The sequence below is a fragment of the Malaclemys terrapin genome, chromosome 9 (genome assembly GCF_027887155.1).
Source record: "Malaclemys terrapin pileata isolate rMalTer1 chromosome 9, rMalTer1.hap1, whole genome shotgun sequence".
Taxonomy (NCBI): domain Eukaryota; kingdom Metazoa; phylum Chordata; order Testudines; family Emydidae; genus Malaclemys; species Malaclemys terrapin.
In genome coordinates this window covers 29,178,168-29,195,890 of record NC_071513.1, presented here as the reverse complement: position 1 = coordinate 29,195,890, position 17,723 = coordinate 29,178,168, and the positions used below count along the sequence as shown (strand labels likewise).

The window sequence follows — 17,723 nt, the reverse complement described above, 5'->3', positions numbered from 1 at the left end:
TACCTTACTGTAATGGTCCCTAAAGGACCTTTCTGGATGCCAAGCATTGTTGGAATATAGTATCACTCTATCCATACCTCTTTCCCCTGGCCATACCATAGTTTGGTTACAAAACATGTTCATGACATATTCAATTTTTTGCTATGATTTCTATGGCCGACAGTATTTGCACTTTGATTTTACCATCACTTCTCCCAAAGTTTAAAATATAACACCTATATCTTTACTTTCTAATGCACATACTATCGTCCAAGTTTATACATCTTCAATTCTATTTCTGAAGGGGGGTATTTACAATTCCATGTTCTTTGCCCTAAGTTTCCAGTAAGACAAGCTGATAATTGTTACACTACAGAAATTTCCCCTGAACTTTGTTCTTTCTGTATATGAGGAAATAAACTTAGATTTATTTCAAACTGAACTTTAGCTTTATTCAGGCCACTGTCACAATCCTGTAGCTCTATTGACTTCAGTGGAGTAAACAAAGATCTTACACTTATAATATGCTTTTCAGCCCACAGGTTCACATAGCACTTAAACTGACATGCAAATTATAGAGAGGGATCATTTATCCAGCACTGAAATGCAGCCATGATTTTAGCAGCACACAAAGACACTATATAAAAGTGAGTGGTAGTAGACCACTGCTGAGCCAGAAGTGAAGCAGGAAGGCAGGGAGGCAGAATGGACCCAGATACACCTGCAGGAAAACTGCAAGGACACTATCATGGTTTTCCTGAGGTTGGTCTTTTGGAAAAGTTAATGCAGGGTTTGGGCCAAGGGAATTGTACCAAGAAAGATAAAGATATCAATGCAAGGGTCCTCATAGGGTATGTCTATACTGCAATTAAACACCGGTGGTTGGCCTGTGTCAGCTGACTTGGGCCCACAGGACACAGACTGTGTGGCTATTAAATTGCAGTGGGGACATTTGGGCTCAGGCTGGAACCTGGAGTCTTGAACCCTCAGTCCAGCCCAGAGCCTGGGCTCCAGCCTGAGCCCAAACATCTCCATTGAAATTTGATAGCACTGCAGTCTGAGACATGTGAGCTCAAGTCAGCTGACACAGGCCAACCGCAGGTGTTTTACTGCACAGTAGAAATAACCAAAGAAGTCTGATCAGACCCAATGTAACATCCTTAAGTGAAATTTGGTCTAGACTCTGGGATGAACATTCCTACATGACAAAAAAATGCCATGGAATCTTTAATGGTCACAAGTGGTCAGGAACTTGATTTCTCTTGCTGCACAATGCCTGCTAACCTCCATCCCAGCACAGTGGTTCAATAGCAAATAAGAGAAAATGTGCCAGCTATAGTGCGGACTATACCAACACTACTTCCTGCGGCTTCCTGGCATTCCTGTTAGGCCTCTTATCCAAGAACTGAGCCAGCTCAATGTGGTTTAACATGTGAGGTCTGATGGGATCACAACACAAATGGGAATTGATTGGGTGTCCTTTAGACTGAGTTTGTTTTCTAAATTTGTGGAATGAAGTCTCTCTAGAACAGGGGTGGCCAACCTGTGGCTCTGGAGCCGCATGCGGCTCTTCAGAAGTTAATAGCCTACGAATGCAGCTGGAGCTACAGGCGCTAACTTTCCAACGTGCCAGTAGAGCTCACTGCTCAACCCGGCTCTGCCCCAGGTCCTGACCTGACTCCACCCCTTTCCCCAAGGGTCCTGCCCCTTCTCCAGAGCCTGCTGTGCCCTTGCTCCTCCCTCTTTCCCCCAAGAGCTTCCTGTATGCTGTGAAACAGCTGATTGTAGTGGGCGGGAGGCATGGGGAGGGAGAGGGAGGCGCTGATTGGTGGGGCTGCCGGTGGGCAGGAGGCACTGGGGGTGGGGGCGGGGAGCTGATGAGGAGGCTGCTGACATATTACTGTGGCTCTTTGGCAATGTACATTGGTAAATTCTGGCTCCTTCTCAGGCTCAGGTTGGCCACACCTGCTCTAGAAGAAATAAAAATATATAGTTGATGGGGGTGGGGGTGGGGGGGGGGAAATCAGCAACTGTTCAGAAATACATTTACTTTGGCCTGATGATGCAAGCTGCTCTAACCAGGAAAGTGCAGAGATTTATCAAGACTTGGTAGAGACCCTTTCGTAGGCTGAAAAAAATCTCTTGAAGGGCAAATTCCCTTAATTAAAAAAAAAGTTGCAGAAATGTGCACACTGCAGCAAATAGAGGAAGCAGAAGCTAAAAAGTGCACAGAGACCCATGGAAAGATGTATACTTGGTATGAAACAGAAAAGAGAGGAAAACAAGCAGAGAACTTTAAGGCCGAGAAAAGCTAATTGCCTGATCAGGCTGCAGTGAGGAAAGACAGTTGTTGGACTGCCCTTATTGTCCATTTCCTCCCACGCCTCCTGACCAGCCATACTCTCCCTTTCCATATGTATCCTCCTCTCCGAGCCCTGGATCATCTTGCACACCCAATACTTCCACTGCTCTCCCTGTCATGCCTAATGCTCCCAACATACTGGCATGTCTCCCAATTCACTTATCTTTGTGACAGAGTCCATCCCCTACCCAAAGAAATTATAGGAGAGACCACTGGGGACAGCCCTCCGGTATCCCCTTCTGGGCAGAGAACATAGAGCTGGTACAATGGAAAGCAATTGCTCCCCATAAATCAACTGTGTTTAGCTCCCTTCTGTCTTTCTTTTTCCAGTCTCAATGATTGATTTCAGTGATCCCAACAGCCTGCTATGCCATGAACCTGAGGCTGGGGAAATGTGAGTATTGTGATGCTGATTTCCATTGTGATTACCCATCTGCTCAGGGGCTGCTGGTTTAAAAGAAAGTAGTAGGTCACAAGGATAAGTAGGGGTAGGATGTAACTAAGGCAGAGGCAAGGATTGGAGGCTAAATTACCACTTTAGTGAAGGAAAGAAAGAGGAGGAGGAGGAAGAAACATGCCCCAAAGTGCTTTTTGAAATGGTGAATGAGGAGGAGGAATATCTCCCAAACGGCAGCCCAGCAGTGCTCCATCTCCTTCCTGGGAAGTAATCAGTCCTCTGCCTCCTGCTTTCCACAGGTCTGGCCTTGGCGCTGGCGCCATGAGCTGTTTCCGAATCCGCCCGGCAGAGCCCCAGGACTGTCCTGAAATCCTGCGCCTCATCAAAGTAAGAGGGACAGTGAAGTGTGCAGGCATCTTTCCCTCAGTCAGTGTCTTTCCAAGTTTCCTTTTTAAAGCTTACTACTATTTTCTGTGCTAGGCATAAACCCCAGTGAGCATCTTTATTAGCTACTACTGTTAATGTGCTGGTGGATAATGGTACATAAGACAAATTAGATAGATGTCTCAGACAGTTAGAAGTAGACGTATGAGGTGTAGACATAACTCTTGCCTAACCTCTCTGAGACCCTGTCTTTTTGTTCCTCCAATCCATTTTCCCTTTTAACTCCATCCAAAGCACATGATCACCTGCCCCCTTCATGTCTTTCTCTCAGTCCTATTTCCCATCCTTCCTCCATGCTGCTCCCTTCTGGTCGTGGTCTGCCACGCTTTAATCCTCTTTGCCTTCAGCTCCTTTCATTTCTTTCAAAAGACCATAAACCTCCCTACAAGATAAGTGACCTGGTAACAAGACCGGGGGAAAAAAAAAAAAATCAAACTATAATCATGGAGCTACCAAGACATACAGCCCCGTGCTAAACTTCACCACTCACTCACACTGCTTTTCATTACATCCGGCCCCTTATAGTGATTAGTATGCTATATCTTTACACTGTAAACTCTGAGATAGGGGCCTTGTCTCTAAACACCTAGCACACTGTTGGCACTGTACAAATATTCTAATCAATTATGAATAAAGAATGGGAAGAAATTCAGTTTTCCCTGACATGTAGACTATAGATGATGTTTGCTTAAGTTTATATAGAAATTTGTTGAAATGTAAGTTGGCCCAAAAATCTATTTCCTAAAAATACACTTGATGATAGTTGGACAAGGCCTGGTAAAATACGAGTGAAGTAAAGTGAGACAATTTAGAAAAGCAAGCTGGAGATAAGTTATGGCATAAACCTAGGTCATGTTGTAAACGTATTTTGGTTCCAACTGTTTTTTACAAGTATTTTAGATAAAATGTTAATGTTTTGAACAACGTGATCTATATAGTTAGTTATGGGTATGGTATTTACACAGATATTAATTAAAACGATGCTTCATGTTAACTAGCAAATGAGAAAGTAGAAAATATTTAATTATAGTAGCGGAAATACAGATAGGGTAAAAGGTGGATTTAATGTTAATTAATTAAGCCCCATTATTATGTTGACAGCACACTAATTTTATATTAGAGGTGCCCATCCTCCATCAAGGTTACAGAAAGGATTATGCCTCGTTTAGGGACTAATCACCCTAAATGCATCATTTCACTTTAGAATATAACTCTGCAATGCATTTATACTCATAATGTAATGCCTGTTTGCTTAACTATTTTATATTAAATAAAGTTTTTAATTTTATCACTCATTGTCATTCATTAGTTAAAAAAAGTCACACTTGACATTTTTAACACCTACATGCCGTACAAGCGACACCTAAAGTTACTATAAAACTGACTAAAGAAAAATATTTTCTCTATTTTTCCAGGTAGTGTATAGTCAGTATCACTATTTCTTATATGTAGTTCTCCTGTTTTTTTATGTCTTTCAAACAAGGGAGATTTTGTTTAACAAAAAAATAAAAATGGAATTGTAAAATCACAAAAATTGGAAGGGGGATTTGGGATGGGGTAGTCTATGAAACTACTTCTCTTTTTAAAGTTGACTAGATTTCAAGCTGACAGCCTTTAATGATAAAAAAGTGCTTTACTATTCTGATAAAAAGGTGCTATGTATGTGTAAAAGTATTATTATGGTCAGATTGTGCTCAGTTTATACAATAATGCATATGCTGCAGTTTTTTTCCAGTTTCCATAGTGAACTAGAATGTAGCAGATATAGAGCAACAGTTTCTGCCTACCTCACTTGCAGAGCTCACTGCAGGATTGGGGCCTAAGGTAGCATTTTGCATCAAGATCAAAGTTTAGCATAAACCTTAATATTTTGCATAGTATTCTGTAAAGACTGCAACTATTGATGAAACCTCAAACTCCAATTTGTTCATCCGACAGGAACTAGCTGCATATGAAAATATGCCAAATGCAGTAAAATTAACAGAAAAAGGTAAGATTATACGCTAAATAAAAACACCTATGGAAACCTATACATTATACAGTAGAACATCAGAGTTACGAACACTAGAGTTACAAACTAACCAGTCAATCACACACCTCATTTGGAACTAGAAGTACAGAATCAGGCAGCAGCAGAGAAAAAAAAAAACTCCACAAAACCCCCCCAGCAGTACAGTGTTAAACGTAAACTATTAAAAAAAATATAAAGGGAAAGTTTAAAAAAAGATTTGTCAAGGTAAGGAAACTGTTTCTGTGCTTGTTTCATTTAAATTAAGATTCAGAAACATTTTTTTCTTCTGCATAGTAAAGTTTAAAAGCTGTAGTAAGTCAATAGTCAGTTGTGAACTTTCAAAAGAACAACCATAATGTTTTGTTCAGAGTTATGAACAACCTCCATTCCTGAGGTGTTCGTAACTCTGAAGTTCGACTGTATATAAAAGAACTATGTACTGTATATTTTTGAAAGATTATGATGAATATTGCTGTTAGAGGCAATGTGTTATAGTAGTTAGGACAGACAGAAAGAACTGAGTTCTATTCCCAACTCTGCCATTGGCTTACTTCTACTTGCAGTTACACTTAGGCTATGTCTACACTAGCGCCTACATTGGCAAAACTTATGTCACACAGGGGTGTGAATATTCCACCTCACTTGAGCGACATAAGTTACACTGACATAAGCCTGAGTGTGCTACGTCACCAGGAGAGTTTCTCCCGCTGACATAGTTACCGCCACTCATTGGGAGTGGTTTAATTAGGTCAACGGGAGAGCTCTCTCCCGTCGGCATAGAGCAGCTACACGAGAAATCTGCATCGGTACAGCTGTGCCAATGTAAGCTCTCTACTGTAGACATAGACTCATAGACTTTAAGGTCAGAAGGGACCATTATGATCTTCTAGTCTGACCTCCTGCACAACGCAGGCCACAGAATCTCACCCACCCACTCCCTGACCTATGTCTGAGCTACTGAAGTCCTCAACTTGTGGTTTAAAGACTTCAAGGTGCAGAGAATCCTCCAGCAAGTGACCTGTGCCCCACGCTGCAGAGGAAGGTGAAAAATCTCCAGGGCTCTGCCAATCTGCCCTGGAGGAAAATTCCTTCCCTACCCCAAATATGGTGATCAGCTAAACCCTGAGCATGTGAGCAAGACTCACCAGCCAGACACCCATGAAAGAATTTTCTGTAGTAACTCAGATCCCACCCTATCTAGCATCCCATCACAGGCCATTGGGCATATTTACTGCTAATAGTCAAAGATTAATTAATTGCCAAAATTAGGCTATCCCATCATACCATCCCCTCCATAAACTTATCAAGCTTAGTTTTTATGCCAGATATGTCTTTTGCCTCCACTGCTCCTCTTGAAAGGCTATTCCAGAACTTCACTCCTCTGATGGTTAGAAACCCTGGTCTAATTTCAAGTCTAAACTTCCTGATGGCCAGTTTACATCCATTTGTTCTTGTGTCCTCATTGGTACTGAGCTTAAATAATTCCTCTCCCTCCCTGGTATTTATCCCTCTGATATATTTATAGAGAGCAACCATATCTCCCCTCAGCCTTCTTTTGGTTAGGCTAAACAAGCCAAGCTCTTTGAGTCTCCTTTCATAAGACAGGTTTTCCATTCCTCAGATCATCCTAGTAGCCCTTCTCTGTACCTGTTCCGGTTTGAATTCATCCTTTTTAAACATGGGAGACCAGAACTGCACACAATATTCCAGATGAGGTCTCACCAGTGCCTTGTATAACGGTACTAACACCTCCTTATCTCTACTGGAAATACCTCACCTGATGCATCCCAAGACCGCATTAGCTTTTTTCACAGCCATATCACGTTGGCGGCTCATAGTCGTCCTGTGATCAACCAATACTCCGAGGTCCTTCTCCTCCTCTGTTACTTCCAACTGATGTGTTCCCAGCTTATAACAAAAATTCTTGTTATTAATCCCTAAATGCATGACCTTGCACTTTTCACTATTAAATTTCATCCTATTACTATTACTCCAGTTTACAAGGTCATCCAGATCTTCTTGTAGGATATCCCGGTTCCTCTCTGTATTGGCAATACCTCCCAGTTGAGTGTCATCTGCAAACTTTATTAGCACATTCCCACTTTTTGTGCCAAGGTCAGTAATAAAAAGAATAAATAAGATTGGTCCCAAATCCGATCCCTGAGGAACTCCACTAGTAACCTCCTTCCAGCTTGACACTTCACCTTTCAGTATGACCTGTTGTAGTCTCCTCTTTAACCAGTTCCTTATCCACCTTTCAATTTTTATATTGATCCCCATCTTTTTCCAATTTAGCTAATAATTCCCCATGTGGAACTGTATCAAATGCCTTATTGAAATAGAGGTAAATTAGATTCACTGTTTCCCCTTTGTCTAAAAAAAATCTGTTACCTTCTCAAAGAAGGAGATCAGGTTGGTCTGGCATGATCTACCTTTTGTAAAACCATGTTGTATTTGGTCCCAATTACCATTTACCTCAATGTCCTTAACTACTTTCTCCTTCAAAAATTTTTCCAAGACCTTGCATACTACAGATGTCAAACTAACAGGCCTGTAGTTACCCGGATCACTTTTTTTCCCTTTCTTAAAAATAGGAACTATGTTAGCAATTCTACAATCATACGGTACAACCTCGGAGTTTACAGATTCATTAAAAATTCTTGTTAATGGGCTTGCAATTTCATGTGCCAGTTCCTTTAATAGTCTTGGATGAAGATTATCTGGGCCCCCCGACTTAGTCCCATTAAGCTGTTCGAGTTTAGCTTCTACCTCAGATGTGGGAATATCTACCTCCATATCCTCATTCCCATTTGTCATCCTACCATTATCCCTAAGCTCCTCATTAAAGACTGAGGCAAAGTATTTGTTTAGATATTGGGCCATGCCTAAATTATCCTTAACCTCCACTCCATCCTCAGTGTTTAGCGGTCCCACCTCCTTTCTTTGTTTTCTTCTTATTTATATGGCTATAGAACCTTTTACTATTGGTTTTAATTCCCTTTGCAAGGTCCAATTCTACATGGCTTTTGGCCTCTCTCTCTTTATCCCTACATGTTCTGACCTCAATAAGGTAGCTTTCCTTGCTGATCCCTCCCATCTTCCAGTCCTTGTAGACTTTCTGCTTTTTATTAATCACCTCTCTGAGATGCTTGCTTATCCAGCTTGGTCTACAACTCCTGCCTATGAATTTTTTCCCCTTTCTTGAGATGCAGGCTTCTGATAGTTTTTGCAACCTTGACTTGAAGTAAATCCAGGCCTCCTTCGCCTTTAGATCCACATGTTCTTCAGTTCAATCCACTTCCCTAATTCCTTAATTTTTTAAAGTTAGCCCTTTTGAAATCAAAAACCCTAGTCACAGATCTATTTTTGTTTATCCTTCCATTTAGTTTGAACTGAATTAACTCATGATCGCTTGAACCAAGGTTGTCCCCTACAACCATTTCTTCTATGAAGTCCTCGCTACTCATCAAAACCAAATCTAAAAAGGTATCCCCTATTGTTGGTTCAGCAACTACTTGGTGAAGGAATCCATCAGCTATCGCATCCAGGAAAATCTGAGCCCTATTATTACTATTAGCACTTGTCCTCCAGTCTATATCTGGGAAGTTAAAGTCTCCCATGATCACACAATTCCCATTAGTATTTACTTCATTAAAAACATTGAAGAGGTCTCTATCCATATCCAAATCGGATCCCAGCGGTCTATAGCACACCCCAAACACTATCCCAGGGGAGACTCTAGTAGCTTTCTTCCCCAATGTGATTTTTGCCCAGACTCGGTCTTATCCATTCCATCATTTCTATTTCTTTACAGTCTACCTCATCATTGATATACAATGCTACTCCACCACTTTCGCCTTTATTTCTATCTTTCCTAAACGCACATACCCTTCAATACCTGTACTCCAGTCGTGACTACTATTCCAGCATGTTTCTGTTATCCCTATAATATCTGGTTTCACTTCCTGCAGCAATAGCTCTAGTTCCTACATTTTGTTACCTAGGCTCCTCGCATTAGTGTACAAAAATCTTAATTTTTGCTGTTTGGCGTCTCTCACATTCTTTACCCGATTAGGCACAGACATTCTACTGCCAGTATCACCTATTAGACTGGTATCTACACTACCCTTCCTCTTTATGTCCATAGCTTTAGAATCACACAGTTTGTCTCCTCATCTTAATGGAGAAAAACACTTACCTCATTTAAAAGCTGCGAGATCTTCAGCTGCAAGATTCTTAAAAGTGCTGTAGAAGTATTTTATCCCTTTCACATACTTTTCTTTTTGCAATTGGCTTTGTTTCCTGTCAGGTTCTCTACTGAATTTGTACTCTGAGAGAACTGTAAATAAAAATTGAATGCTAACTTTTAAAACACAGAAATTTAAGTTTTATGTTGTGTGACAAATGGCATTTCTTCATCTGCCTCGGCCTAGTTATTTCTGGCTTTGGTTAAAGGAGAGGACAGCAAACTAGGGTCCTGATCTTGTAGTCTTTACTCATGTGAGGAGTTGTACTGAAATCAGCAGGAATACTCATGTGAGCAAGGGTTGCAGGATCAGTCTCCTCAACATTGTTCTCACTGGTTTAGGAAAATTTCTTCCAACTTAGTTGCTAACTGAAACATTAGGTGAAATAATCAAACTACTTAAAGCTCCAGTTCCAGCTCAAAAGTGAAGTGTAAAAATTGAGTTTTTATATTTAACACTTTACTGCTCTAAACAAAACTACCCAAAATCATGACCCCTGAATGTTTCTTTGAAGCACTATTGCAGCAGAGTTGGAACTGCTCATCGTGGGCCTGATCTAAAGCCCACTGAAATCAACAGAAAGAATCCTATTGCCTTCAATAGGTTTTGGATCAGGCCTCGTGGAAGGGCCAGTTCAGCTGTAAATGATGGTTTCCCATGTGTATGTTTTGATAGTTCAAGAGCAGACACATTTTAGTACTATCACCCCCAAATATTGATGTTTGAACATTTTCCATTTCACAACCTTTAATTTTTCTTTAGCTTTACGTTTTATTAAAGATTATTGCAAATACAATCTAGTGCATTGATATCTTGACTCATGCTCCTAAATAGCTTTTATTCTCACCCTATTTCTTTTTCCTCTTATTCCAATCTACCCCTTTTGAACACTCCATGCATTCTTCTGGAAAAGGCTGATGGACTGTAATTGTACAACCATCAATTACTATTTGCAAGTACTCCCTCAAATGGAAAGCTACTTTCCAAATATTCTTATTTACTTTTTTTTAAATGCAGTAAGCCTGCCATTAATTCAAAGGTTTTAATTTTAATTTTAGACTTGCTTGAAGATGGCTTTGGAGAACATCCTTTCTACCACTGTCTAATAGCAGAGGTGCCAAAGGAGGGACAAACAGGAAGTAAGCTAAACATGTTTCAAATATTTATCTATTGATTACCTCTAGCAATCCCTGATTACACAAAGAATGACATAAGGGATAACAAGACTGAGAAGGCTGAGGTTGTCTGAAGCTCCAATATGGACCCATTAGCTGACCACAGCAAGGGAACTTCATGGATTTTTCTTTTAGATATTTTAATAAAAAGTTCACTGCCATCAATGGATGAATGAACAGAGACTGAATTATCTTCTCTATCTGACAGTCATTGTTGAGACACACTGGTGATGTGATGTTCATCCATAATGCACATTCCACTTTGTCGTTCTTTAGAGTGACAGGCGTGCCAGTTAGTGGGACTAATTCTGTGGATATGATCAAATGGTAATAGAGATTAGACTATTGTTAGTAAGGCAAATAAATGTAATCTGAAACCAGTTCCTTATGCAGAACCCCTTTGCCCAGTACCTCCAGATAATTTTAATGCTTTTGATAATACATTCTGCCTTCTTGATTACACCTTAGTATCAACAAGTATCTGAGGTTTTCTTCCTAATAGCGAAGATTTTACAAGTGTCTTCTGCGTGAAAAATACCCAAGACTTTAAAAAAAACCTGCAGTTTGGAGTGCATGCCTTTCGATATTACTAAAACAAATATTGGCTTTGTGGTGCTTGTTTGGTCTGAAATCTATATTTGCTGCATTTTAAGATGATTCAGTACACAGGAATTTTCACTGAGCTCTACCTGTGTTTATATCAAAAGTTTCCTTAAAAGGTTGAAGGATAGCTATAAATAATCATATTGATATTATACTTTACATAAGCTAGCCAGTTATTTCACTTTGTATGTTCTTTTCAGGTAGTTGCATTGTAGGCTATGCTATGTATTACTTTACATATGACCCTTGGATTGGCAAGTTACTTTACCTGGAAGACTTCTATGTCATGGAACCATATAGAGGTAATAAACAAACAAACAAACAAGCTCGTTAACAAGCCTCACTCTTGATAAAAACAACAAATAATTATTCGTTTACTCTTTCAGTATGAATTAGCTTCCAGCTTTCTCTTTCCATACTTCTAAGCAATACTGAGTAAATATCCTGCAAGTTTTATAAGGGAACAAAGCATGAATGTGTTTCCAACCATTAGAGGACTTTCTCTTCTGAAACATAATATACTTGAACACTATTATTAATACATTCTGTGCATGATTTTGAGAACTCTTCCAAGAAATTATGTTGCAGAATTTTGAAACTTTAAAGGTGAAGCTAATATTGTTTTCTAATGTCAGTGAAATAGGTATATTTTAATTTCTAATCATGTTTAAAAGTAACTTTTAATGCCTTTAATTTTGATTTAATAAAAGGATCAAGAGCTTGACCTGCAATAGAAGTGATATTGACACAAAATATAAAATAATTAACTTTTTTAAAAATTTCCCATGCTAACCCTTTATTTTAAGTACTTATGAAGGTGCTAAAATATATCACAATTACTCACAAATAAAAAAAATAATCAACAAATTTAAACAAATTCCAAAATTTCATAATAGTACAAGTAATCTCAAATGAAAATATATTTTATGCAATAGTTTAAAAGTAGTACTACTTCACTGTAAATCAACATTTCCTTATGATCCAGTCAAAACACACAACTTAGTTCAATATATTTATATTATATAAATTAAATATATAATGATACAAAATGTATATTCTCACTTCCAATGACATTAGAAAAGTAATTTTATTTTCTATATAAAAGTTACATTCATTTGAATTTCCCGTTAAATATTTTAAATGTGCAACTACAATTTCATAAAAATGCATCTTGCTATGAAACTGTGTGTGTGTACTGATATTTTTAATGTTTGCACTATTCAATAGGCTTGGGCATTGGCTCGGAAATCTTAAAGACATTAAGCCAGGTATGTATCATTTAAAACAAAGATTTACAAACACTGCATAATTTTAATGGTCATTTCCCTCATTTTCTAAACTATGACAGTGTAAGATTTTGATTCATAAATTCTCTGTACAGTATGCTTACTATATATGATGAATTAATGTAACACAAACATGTAGACTTGTTTTCATATAGATTTCTTTTCCTGCCAATGCAAGTCTGTTCTGGACTCTGTAAATGGACTCTTAAAGCAGTGGGACTTCTACATCTTCTACAGGGAGATTTTCCCTTAACTTAATACTCTCACAGTTCAGTTAGGAGAATCCTTCTGATATTTTGCTTAAGTTTCCCTATGCTCAATTTCATATTGTTATATACCCTGTTGTACCTCTTTAGAAACACACTAAGTAATTCTTCTGACCTTCATACTTTCAGATAATTAGGGGGAAAATCTTACCTCCTGCTCAGTGTGTAAAAATATCTCAGTAGTCAACAGAGCTTGTGTGATTATGCTGGAGTACAAGAACCCTTCAAGGTGTCTCCATTTATTGTGTTCCAATGATCTGTTCTGCAGAACGAGGGGTCTTAGATATGTGTCTAATGAGCAGACTAGGCAGAGTTTAATGGGTAAACTAAGCACCCCTGTAGAAATCAGCAGAGCAGCTGCAGCCTTCCTATTGTAGTAATAGATGTGGATACGCTCCAAGGCTTATGTTGGAATATGTCCCTACACTGTAACTAGGAGCAAGCCTCCCAGCCTGGGTAGACGTGCTTGTGCTAGTGGGGCTTGCACTAGTGTGCTAAAAATAGCTGTGTGGATGTTGCAGCACCAGTGACTAGCCTGAGCCTTCACCAGTGCTTCAACATCCACACCGCTATTTTTGGCACACTAGCACAAGCCCCACTAGCACAAGCATGTCTACCCAGGCTGGGAGGCTTGCTCCAAGCTGTCATGTAGATATACCCTTGGAGTCACCATCCCTGGCCACCTGAGAATCCCTCTGCCAAGCCCATATACTAGTGTATTGCAGAGTTTCCAGAAATTTGGCCATAGACTGCCTTTTCCCCCCCCCTCAGTTTAACTAAGAGTGATCTAATCTAGCAGGTAACTCGCTTGTTCATCCTGTGAATGTCATGATGACAAAAGAGGGTAAGGCATCTCTGCGGAGAATTTTGGCACAAACTGTTGCTATTTTCTTGAGTTCATCACGATACCATGTGCAAAAAGGGACTAGCTTGTTAGAGAACATGAACTGCTCTGGCATCTGCTGTATGTGCAGTGGCCTTTTGAAAAAGGTACCACTGGAGATTGCTCTATTTGTAGATGAATATCCGAACTAATATTGGAGAAGGCATTCCAAAATAATGCCTTGCAAGTAATACAGAATGTTTACTTTTCAACAGATAGCAATCAAAACAAACTGTAGCTGCATGCATTTCCTTGTAGTCATTTGGAACAAGCCATCTATAGAGTACTATGTGAGACGTGGAGCTTTAGACCTTTCCACTGAAGAGGGCTGGCATCTCTTCAGATTTGACAAAGAGAATCTTCTCAGAATGGCATCTGGAGAATGAAGGAAGTTCCCATTCACCATTCCAAGATTTGTGAGAGATTAGATTATTAATCTGCAATACGTTTGTCCTGCTTTCAGTTTTGCGCAATAGAACATCTGCTGCTTACACCCTGGAGTTCCAGTTTGTTATGAATTTAACAAGATTAATCAAGTTTATGTAACTGCTTTGTTTTATGACCAGCAGCCTTTATTACTATTAGGTACTATGAGAGTTACTAAAAAGTTTCTTTCATCATCCTTTGTTACATAACTGGACACTATTCAAGGAGACCCCATGTTTTATCTCCCCCCCTCACATTAACAAATAGATGTATGTTAAAAAGTGTTACTGTATTGTATGCATTGTATCACAAGCTGATTTATATTTAAAGTAATCCTGCCTGCTACAAAAATAAGTCTTATGTTACTAACCTTTTCCACAATGTGAGATTATCAGTATGATGAATGATTGTGTCCTCATCTTTCAGGCAGATAGTAGCCAATCAGGATTAGAATTTTTCACCTAGTTCTTCCTCATCTCGGGGGTACAAGTAGGCATTCCCAGTTAATGAGTAATGTAGCTGGAGAACATGATCATCATCTAAGCTAGTCACTTTGAGACTGGTCATTCACTGTGGCATTGTCAGTTTTCATACTGGTGTTGCTACATCACAGAGAGCAAGGTGAGAGACATTTTTTTTTTCTTGTGATGCTGGTGCTACCATTAATGAATGATGAATGGATCCAGCTACCAGGGAGGAAGGAGTAACTAAGGAGAAGTTAAGATAGACTAGAATAAAATGACAAGAGGAGAAGGGGACCATGAAGAGCCTATTAAGATGATCAAACCTCCTGAAGATAGCCTCTTTAAAACTGCTGAGGAAGAACCCCTATCGGAACTTGCTGATCAAAGACCTCTTCAGCAGTTGTAAATCCAGCCAGTACTGTCTCAAACACATAGCAGCATGGAAAAGCTCCTCAACTAAGGCCTCCCCCAACTCTGCCCAGGACATGGCCACAGTTAGGATATAGTGAGCTCAAAGCTCCTCTGGGGTAAGAAGTGAGGCATGGAAGGGAGCTGAAGTGCTGCATGCAAGTTTGGATCCTACAGAAAAAGATATATTTACACACCTTCTCCTCTTTATGAGCCCCTCCGAACAGCATGGGGAATATTTTAGATGAGGAAATGCGTACCTCAAGCTCTAGGGGGATCCAGGGAATGCCACCACACCAAGTCTGGTCTTGGGGTCATGGCAGAAGTTGGGAAGCAAGATCTCATTGCTAAGGATGAAGGCTGAGAGGCCACCTTGAGGAGAAAACAGGGATACATTCAGAGAATTAAGTTTCCCCTTGTAGAAGATTACATACGAGGGATTGCAAGCTACACGTGCAAGTTTCCTGACTCTTTGGGCTGAGAGCATGACAACCATAAAGGCCACTTTCCTTGTCAGGAAAACCACTCAGAATGGTAAAGATGTGTTCCAACAGGTCAGAGTAGATGATCTATGGAAGGGAAGTGTAGACTTTAAAGTAGGAGACTGCTTTCAGGAACCTGGCTAACAGAGGGTCGGACCCCACTGGGAACCCTTTGATGCAACTTCTGAGGACATTGCAGGAGGCGGCCTGGACCCTAGGGCAGCTGGTAGAGAACCTTTTGTCAAACCCATTCTGAAAGAATTCCTGATTGGAAGGGATATTGGATTTCCTGGTCAAGATCCCAAGGGATATGCAATACTAGGAAAAAGACAGACCATACAGCTATAATAAGCAGACCTACCACTCTTCTTTCAGGAATAGATGAGGCAACACAAAACCAGTTGGAAATCCCTAGCTTTGAGGAGAGAGTATTTATTAAGCGGACCCATCTCAGCCACTCTGTGGCTATGACAACAGGAAGACATTGATTTCTTTCTGCTTTTTCCCTTTTACCTAATTCTACAAAACACTCAGATAATTCTTTTACAATTGGATAATGCATTGAGTTTAGTAGGAAAGACAGGACTTTAATTTGGTCAGTGCAGATGACAAAAGCTAAGAAAACTGCTGGAACCTGAAGATTTACCATATTCAGGTTTTAATAAAGTTTTATAAACATACAGCTTTTTCCCTGAAAATACACAGACTTCAAGGTTCTCTTTCTAAAACACTTCTGTAAACATTATTTTATGGTTTCTGAATGAATCATGGAATTGTAATAAGATCAGTGCCTGTCTTGGCAAGAATCAAATTCAGAAACTTCAATAACTGCACATTAGTACTCTGCATCTTGGGCTCCAACACTATATTACTGAACTTCAGTTTAGGATTCCCAATTTCTTTTAAGATATTCTTAGTTTATTTTAAAGTAAGATTTGTAGAGAAAAGGCAATCTGTAATCCTTTGTGTTAGCTTCCCACTTTTTCATAACCAAAAGGGTTAAGAAGTGAATAATGGTTAACTGTGTAGAAACTAAATGCAACTTCCTTCCGCACAAGCCATTGATTTTATTCATGCTAAACTTTCAAAGTGTCTTTTGTGTGTTACATGGTATTTGGGGACATAAGCATACGACTCCCAGTGACACTAATGGATATCTTGTGGCTAAATCACTATCTCTTTAAAAATTTACCTCTAAGTTTCACATAGAAAATTGAACCGCATTTCTAGCACTCTTCTAATCTATTATTTCCCTCAGTTAGGTGAGATTCAATTTCAGAAGAACAATAATATCTTGTATTGTCCCACTGTTGTAGACTCTTAGAGCGCAAGCATGCAAAGACACATGAATAACGTTATGACTTTGAGTAGTCCCAATAAATTCATCTGATCCTTGCCTAGCCAGATATTGAAGTCACTACACTTTCATGTTGGATTCAACGGGAATACTCGTAGTATGTAAATTATGCACACAGAACAGTTTGCAGGATTGAGACCGTAGTCACTTAACAGGAACTCAGTATTTTAGGTGTTTTTGTTTTCTTTACTGAAACAGCCATGTTGTTTGTTTAAAAAGAGGCTGCTAGCCATAGGCACAATTTTTTTTTTTTTTTTTTTTTTTACATTTTTTTAACTGTATGTTGATACTAAACTGTTGACACATGACATTGGCATAACTACTAATAACTACTTCAAGAGGCAAAGAATTGTGTATATGTTCTGCTCCATAAATGATAGCAATAACTGTATTGTGCCAGAACATGCTATTCTTCATAAGTCAAACAAACAGTCCTTAAAAAGGATTTCCATTTTGTCTCAAAGTACTTTATCATATCAAAATTTTACCAGAATGAAAAATTGACTCTAAATATTTGCTCATTCTTACGTTCACAGAAATCCCATTGAAGTCAATGGGCTCTGGGTATGCATGCTTCAAAACAGACTGTGGACCTTGGTTTTATCCCTACTAACCTCCACAACTTTTTATTCTTTTTTTAAGTTAAGCTGTGAGAGCACTTTCATCCAATAGTATAACTGCCTGTTTTAACCTCTGTGTCACTAAAACGCCCAACTTTCCTGTCATAATTTGCTAATATATTCCACATTAGCACAAACAGTACCAGTAACATGGGTTAGAGTTGATGGAGCTGAAAAGCAACTTAATAAATATCAGTCTATGTTATTAAAGGTTGACTGAAAACTAATGTGTGGTCTACAAGGGATGCTTTGAAGACTAGCTCCAATTTTTTCTTTTCACTTTAAATGTTACTTTTAAATCAGGAAAGCTACA

General features: G+C 39.2%; 1 protein-coding gene across 1 annotated transcript; it reads left to right on the top strand.

The window, feature by feature from the left end:
* Positions 1-3,059: 3,059 nt before the first annotated feature.
* SATL1 (spermidine/spermine N1-acetyl transferase like 1) lies at positions 3,060-17,632 on the top strand. Its single transcript, XM_054039129.1, has 6 exons — positions 3,060-3,125; positions 5,121-5,172; positions 10,499-10,579; positions 11,419-11,520; positions 12,446-12,486; positions 13,869-17,632. Exons 1-6 carry the CDS (start codon positions 3,060-3,062, stop codon positions 14,037-14,039), a joined length of 513 nt encoding a protein of 170 aa, XP_053895104.1. The 3' UTR covers positions 14,040-17,632.
* Positions 17,633-17,723: the final 91 nt, after the last annotated feature.

Bases quoted from the DNA above. Each gene is read 5' to 3' on its own strand.
- SATL1 (XM_054039129.1), top strand. From the start codon at position 3,060: ATGAGCTGTTTCCGAATCCGCCCGGCAGAGCCCCAGGACTGTCCTGAA. The intron at 3,126-5,120 runs GTAAGAGGGACA...TTCATCCGACAG, and splicing joins AAATCCTGCGCCTCATCAAA to GAACTAGCTGCATATGAAAA. The intron at 5,173-10,498 runs GTAAGATTATAC...TTTTAATTTTAG, and splicing joins AGTAAAATTAACAGAAAAAG to ACTTGCTTGAAGATGGCTTT.